This window comes from Trachymyrmex septentrionalis, unplaced genomic scaffold (genome assembly GCF_001594115.1).
Source record: "Trachymyrmex septentrionalis isolate Tsep2-gDNA-1 unplaced genomic scaffold, Tsep1.0 scaffold9, whole genome shotgun sequence".
Taxonomy (NCBI): Eukaryota; Metazoa; Arthropoda; class Insecta; order Hymenoptera; family Formicidae; genus Trachymyrmex; species Trachymyrmex septentrionalis.
The window spans coordinates 4,487,168-4,494,653 of record NW_017306091.1 but is presented as its reverse complement, the minus strand read 5'-3'; the positions used below and the strand labels follow the sequence as shown (position 1 = coordinate 4,494,653).

The following is a 7,486-nucleotide window of genomic DNA, read 5'->3' as shown; positions in this document are numbered from 1 at the left end:
ATATATCAGAAAATAATATAATTAACATATCACAACAACACACAATTGGTTTATTGAAAGGATAATTATTAATAATTTTGAATATCGGATATCAAATCTGCTGTTTCTCTCTATTTTATTTTTTTCAAACGTTCTATTTGCAATGATACTAAATTATACATTTGGGTAACAAATTTAAGATTTATTCCAATTAATTATTTAAATGTTTATAATATTTATATTAAAAACTAATACATATATTTTGAACATATTATAAATTAACATGTTGCGGTATTTTTCGAAAAATTTTTTATTTTTTAGCAGCTTTTTCCTCAGTTTTGCGATTTAATTCATAGATACATCTTTACAACATTAAGCTATCCTCTATTCATACGTATCTTGTATTAAAGTGTAGAAAGTGTAGAAAACTGAACGAATCAGGACATTCAGGACGCATCACATAAAATAATTTGAGAGCTTTGTCGTAAATAATTCTTCTGATCTAATTATCTCAATTTATATTATAGTTTATATAACTTATAACTTGTTACGAGTTGAGTTTTTGATTCAACGTCATTTTTGTTGTACAATATAGCTTTAAATAATAACTCAGTGGTGGTAAGTAACCTCGCTATTATGGAATAATACAACATTTCACTTTTACATTCTAATTTTGCTTGTAATTCTAATTATATGATCTTTCAAACAAATATTAACGATATGAAATCTCTTCAACGATCTGTTAAAAGTTAAAAATTTTGATTTCTTTAATTTATTTGGTATTATATTAACCTCTTTGTTATAGATAATTTTATAGTCAAGGTTCTGAAATAACTTCCTATATGTAATATCCTTTGAATATTTACAATTTAAAAAAATAACTGACAAATATGTTTATACATTATTTGCTTATTTTCAGGATATAATTCTTTAAAAATACATATATGTTATTGACATAGGAATTAAATGTTTTCATTAAGAAATGTCTAGTATTGAAAATAATTCTAACATGAGTGAAAATAGCACAGAGATAGAGAAGCAGCTCAAAGAGAGAGCTGAAAGAAATCGTCAGAGAGCACTCTTGTTAAAAAGCTCTAAGGTTGTAACTCATCCATATGCAAGGTATATTAAGCATATACACGAAAAATTAATATATTTAAAATACAATAAAATTATCTTTTATGCTGATTCTACAATGAGTCGGTAGTCAGTAATTCCAAGTCTTATCGATGTTGACCAATAGCTAACTTATATGACTAATGTTGATTGACCAACTTCATCAATTAAGACTAATTGTAAGACTTTGAATTAGCAGCTCATTGTAAAATCAGCATTAGTAATGAATTCTTTGACAGTTTTAAAATAAATATTTTTTATTTAAAAGTTAGTCTCTTTACTAGTATTCTTATTAATATGTCTATAGAGAAAATGATGGTTCTACAAAAGGGAGAATGCTAAAAGTTCAAGGGCAACGTGTTATCGATAGCGGAGGAGGCTTCTTAATAGAAGAAAATGGTGAACTAGAACAGCAAATGGTACATAACACATGTATATAATTATAATATTATTACATTTATGACATAATATATGTTTATTTAGTTGAAGATTAGAACCGAGCCGGTACCAGATATCGGTAAATTTAATGAATGTGAGGAGTGTCAACAGAAATTTAGAGACTCGTATCTTTTACAAACATTTAATCTGACTGTTTGTGATAAATGCAGGTAGAGTAGCAGCATTTAAAGTGAATATTTTTACTTGTATACGGTATCTATTCCCTTTCCCACATATCTTTTGAGAATAAGTCACAAATGTTATATCGTTTTTTTTTTATTTTAGAGATAAAGAAGGAAAACATTCCTTAATTACTAAAACTGAAGCTAAACAAGAATACCTATTGAAGGATTGCGATCTCGATCGACGAGAACCCGTACTTAAGTATATTGTACGAAAAAATCCTCACAATGTGAATTGGGGTGAGATGAAATTATATCTACATCTCCAGATAGAACAAAGAGCTTTGGAAGTTTGGGGTTCGGAAGAAAACTTGTTGAAGGAAAAAGAAGCGCGCGAAGTAAAACGAGAGGGAGCTAAAATAAAGAAATTCAATAAAAAGGTATCTTAATTTATATGTCATTTTATTATATCATCTCTTGCTAAACCAAATCATATTTCATGGAAACAAAGATCAAACAGCTGCGAATGCAAGTGAGAAGTTCATTGTACGATAAGACGATTAAAGCGTCACATGTTCACGAGTTTGGAGAAGACACGTACAATGAAGAGGATGATACATATACACATACTTGCACAACGTGCAGTTATGAAGAAACCTACGAAAAAATGTGAAAAAATGCCCGATTATTATTCGCGAAACTATGAATCAAAGTGTATTTGATATTTAAATTTGGATGCATCAATATTAGTTCTTTGTTGATCAATGTAGTTTTTATTTATACATATTTTTTTATATTTCAAAAAATTAGATTTAAATAAATTTTATTTTTGATCAATTACAATTTTCTCATTAATTTTGTAAGCCTCTACTACGTGAATATATGTTTATCTCATTTACATTAAAAAAAATTTTTATATTAAAAAATTACTACACTGTATACAAAATTAGAAAAATTTATGTACAATTATAAAATTGAAAATTTAGATTGCTATTTTTTTATACTTACATTATGAAATAATATATTTTCTTTGCCTAAAGATAAGGGGACTAAGTTTTAGTGTTCAGCAGAAGACAATGCTAAAATAATTTATGGTATCATGTAAATACTAGTTTGAAATACAAGCTTTATTTAATTCTTTTACGCAAACTTCATTTGATCCGAAATTTATTACAATAAATGGACGTATAAGCGTATACTTATTGAATTGAGAAAAAAATTTATAAACAGATAACGCAAGAAGATCGAGTTGAAAATATCTATGTAATCTATTATTGTCCATTGTTATTTAATTCTTAATAAGACTTTGATTAGCTAAAATTGTATTATCACTATTGTATTGCTTATTTACAGAATTTCGAATAAGGGAAATCTTTGCTTTGCATAATTACTATTTATACATTATAACATAAATTATAATGCAATTTATATGTTATAATTATGTATTGTAATAAATAATACAGATTTGTTTTATCTTTATCTCTTTATTTCATTAAAACTTGAACGTATCCATTTTTTTAATTCGATATTCAATTTATGGATGAATTAAATCCTGATTAATATAATATAGATATCTCAAAACAATTAAAAAAGTTTATTATTTACATTACAGCCCCAAAGAGAGAGAGAGGGGGGGGGGGAAGTAGATGAAACATTTCTCTCTTTTATCGAAACACTTCTTCCATATACATATTTACACAGATGGAATATATACATTATAGAATTCGACCTATCTCATCGCATAAATCAGAAACTTGCATACTTGACTAATTGTTTCTTTGGAATACTAATGAGGCAGGTGCGAAATGTAAACAACAGGCCGCTTCATAGAGAAATGATAAAAATACATGTTTGCCATGTACTAAGACTTTTATGTAAAATCTGCACAAAAATTTTAGAATGGCAAAACGTTTGGCACAGTTAGCTTGTTGCCATCCGTACTACCGTGAGTAGTATGCACCGAGTTACTAATTAGGACAGACGATCTGTAAACAGAAAGAGAAATGTGCAAATCATTATTTGTAAAAAAATATTTAGTTATTAACAATAACTAATAGTTGTATTTATAATTTGAGTCTCATCAACAAACTGTTTTAAATTTGCATTATATAATTTACAAATTTTTTTATAACGCTTATAAATTTAAAGGGAAATCAATATCTTTGATTAGTTATATTTTATGGTTTTTGTTTATTTTAACTATTAAACAATAAACTTCAAAAAATAAAGTTTTATCTAGAAAGAATTTTAATAATATTACTAATAACATACACTGATTCAATTCTTTTCATTTCAGCTGTATAAATTCAACAAGACACGCTCAGGTCACATACCTATTATGCCTTAAATGACTCTTGACCAAATCTCCGGAGGCCAATGCGGCCATCAATGATAGCTCTGCGGCAAGCACGGTGGCGCAAACGATTCGAGAGAGTTTCCTTGCGTTCTGGCCGGGTTCCGTAGGATGCGCACCCTTGATCCCCAGCATCGCTAGGCATGCTCCTTGCGCAGGCAGACCGGTACCACCACCTACCGTTCCGACTTCTATGCTGGGCATTGTGCATGTTATACGCAGATCTTTGCCATCCACTCCCCATGGTTCCATCAACGTTAAACAATTACTGCTGCTAACATTCTGAGCAGGATCTTGTCCAGTAGCAATGAAAATCGCAGTCACGATATTGGCGGCGTGCGCGTTGAAACCGCCTATACTGCCTGCCAAGGCTGAACCGGTTAAATTCTTCTTGTTGTTAAGTTTGACAAGTTCGTGGACCGAAGTTTTCAGTATGCACATTACGACATCCGCAGGTACGATCGCTTCGCATACCACACTCTTACCCCTTCCCTCAATCCAGTTGACAGCCGCGGGCTTCTTGTCGGTACAGAGATTCCCACTGAGGGAAATTATTTCCATATCTGGAAAATAAGTTTGTAATGTTTGCAAAGATCTCTCTGTCCCTTTCGATAACATGTTCATGCCCATGGCGTCACCGGTTGTGGCGACAAAGCGTAGATGCAGATCTCGACCGGCTATGCGTGGATGAATTTTTTTTAGACGGGCAAAGCGACTGGTTTGATCAAAGCTGTTCTTTAGTTCTTCAAAATTCTGCGGATGTTCTATCCATGACATCGCCTCGCATGCACGCACAATATCCGGGAATTGTACCACGGGCGCTCGGGTCATTCCGTCCGCCGTTACACGGGTGGTCACGCCACATTTCAACAGCGCGCGGCTACCGCGATTAGTGGATGCCACTAGGCAGCCCTCCGTCGTCGCCATCGGCACATGATACAGCTGACCATCGATCAGTAATGGTCCAACGATACCAACCGGTACCGGTACGTACCCGATTACGTTCTCACAACAGGCGCCGAGTACCTTGCTGTAATCATAGTGCTTATATGGCAAATCGATCATTTCTTCGGTGAACTTGCCAGCATCACCCACGACGAGACGCCTAATATCGACACCGCGCTCCATGTCGCCCACTGCTTTTTCTAATTGATAAGCAGCTATGTTTTTATGTTTCACCAATTGGATCACCTCCTCATTCGTCAGGGCACTGGCTCCAAGCTTGCATGTAACAATATGTATATTTATTATATATATGTGTGTGTGTGTGTGTGTGTGTGTGTGTGTGTGTGTGTGTGTGTGTAATGATATAATTATAATCTTATTACTTTATTATTCTCTTACCTCTGACTTATATATCTCAAGACAATCTTGCACGCTTCTGGGAACTTCAAACTTCTTCAGCGATGAACCAATTTCGCCGGAATCGCTCGCATCACGATATATCAATTCAGTTTGTATCTCCTTATCAGCGTATTCTACATCACTCTCATCACCCCATCCACCACCTACACCAGACAAAGGAAAAACCGGCTGCTCTTGGATCGTCGGTAACGTTACGCCGAAACGTTCTCGTAACCATATGTTCATAGTGGTATCTATATCGGTTAGATTGGAGCCATCAAGAAGTTTCATTTTCTCCTCCACTGTCGTCTCCTCTTTTTCCTCCTCCTCTTCCTCCTCCTCTCTCTCTTCTTCCTCCTCTTTCTCCACTTCCTCTTCTTCCTTAAATCTTAGTTGTCTGACAACCACATCATTTCTGTCCTCAAAGAAAATAAATTTTACCGCCAAAGCTAACAGTAATATCAATATCACAATGTTGTCCGCGCTAGCTGATAGCCAAGGTGTCATCAGATGTTTATTTAACTCGGAGTTTCCGGTATCAGAATCGTTGGTTGTATTCGAGCTATATGCCATTGTTGTTTTCGTCGTGACCTCACTTTCGTTCTTAAAGGGCCATCGGCTACAATGTGGAACAAAAACATTAATATAAATCAATACTATAAATAAATTAAAGCAAAATGAATGTTTTATTATTATTATAATATTATATACATATATAATATTTTATTTTGTATTATTTTCTATATATATACACAAGATACGATTATATATTATATTATTATATTTCACAAGATTGTAAAAATAAATTTACTATGTACTTCATATTTTCCTGTTGATGTAATATTGATACACTCTCTATTCAATAAAATTAAAAGATTACTTGTTCCCTATAAAAATAGGCAAATTTCAAGATAGTGTAAAAATCTTCGTCAAAAATTATCGTATCGACATGTTTAAAAAAGCAGATGAGTGATTTGAAGTGAATAGTACATTTTCTAGTCTTTTCTCTAAAAATTTCTCTAAATTTTGCCGCCGGTATTACCATTACCCGAGATGTATCATGGAGAAGTTATGCGGTCGGATTTACACCTCGTATGTATGTGTGTGTGCGTGCATTTTAAAATTGAGTGTTAATTGGGCGATATTTTGCAACAAATCTGGCGTAAAATTGCACAGAATTTAATCCGGTGATTTATCAACATGCGGATACGCTGTCAAGAAATGATTCGTCGACAGGTGGTAACACTCATTTGATCTCTGTACGATTTATTTCATCGAGTTATTCAACATTGAAGCAAAAAGGAATCGTTTTTGTTTCAATGTTGAATAACTCGATGAAAAAAAAATCGTATGAAGCTTCATAAAAAAAGAATTTTAGGTAAAGATTCACTCTTTCGAGTGATGTAAATTGTATTTGTGTATAATTTTTAATTCGCGCCGCGGAACTTCGCAAATTTCGTAAAAATTTTTAAAATCTGATGCGTCTTCATTCATGTTTATGTAACTTCATAAAATATTATTAAGATCGATTTTTTAAGTATCGATCTAAAAAGTAGAGATTTCAAGCTTTAAAATGCTTTTTTAAATATCTCGATACGATAATTTTTGACGAAGTTACATTATCTTAAAATTTACCTATTTTTATAGGATAGAACAAATGATTCTTTAATTTTGTTGAGTAGAATGTATTATAAGTACACAATTCTAACGAAATGGCAATTAAGACTGCTAATCGTAATTGTGTAAAAATATTTGATTACTAAAATATTTAATTGTGTAAAAATTTTGTATTAGTATTTAAAAAGTGCCTTATATATATCTACACTGCGATGTAATTAGCATTATGTGAATGAACAAATCAGAGAAACTCGTTTTGATCGAAGCGAATGGAACAACACTTTTTCACAAACTAAAACGTAACTAAGAATGATATCCGGTACACAAACGAAGAGAGAATACTCAAAGAATTCTCTACCACCACCACCCAATAATGTCACTTATTTTTGGACTCTCATTTTACTTTGTATGGACCAACAGTCGATCCTTTGTACAGGCGTTATTATTAACGTCTCATGCAATATTAAAATACACAACCATTCATACGGATTTCGCACATGAAAACATAGTTCTCTCG

The 7,486-nt window shown here is 32.4% G+C and overlaps 2 protein-coding genes across 2 annotated transcripts in view; one reads left to right on the top strand and one right to left on the bottom strand.

The window, feature by feature from the left end:
* Positions 1-944: 944 nt before the first annotated feature.
* On the top strand, positions 945-2,376 carry LOC108755779 (DNA repair protein complementing XP-A cells homolog). The gene is made up of 5 exons (XM_018499021.1): positions 945-1,101; positions 1,403-1,514; positions 1,579-1,703; positions 1,819-2,095; positions 2,167-2,376. Exons 1-5 carry the CDS (start codon positions 962-964, stop codon positions 2,326-2,328), a joined length of 816 nt encoding a protein of 271 aa, XP_018354523.1. The 5' UTR covers positions 945-961; the 3' UTR covers positions 2,329-2,376.
* A 948-nt stretch (positions 2,377-3,324) lies between these two features.
* LOC108755982 (3-hydroxy-3-methylglutaryl-coenzyme A reductase) overlaps positions 3,325-7,486 on the bottom strand; it is a 17,312-nt gene continuing 13,150 nt past the window's right edge. Inside the window, exons 9-11 of the mRNA XM_018499487.1 lie at positions 5,353-5,971; positions 3,989-5,229; positions 3,325-3,640 (exon numbers count right to left, since the gene is read on the bottom strand). Coding sequence (XP_018354989.1) covers positions 3,550-3,640; positions 3,989-5,229; positions 5,353-5,971 — 1,951 coding nt within the window. The 3' untranslated portion in view covers positions 3,325-3,549. The remainder of the gene's footprint in view (positions 3,641-3,988; positions 5,230-5,352; positions 5,972-7,486) is intronic.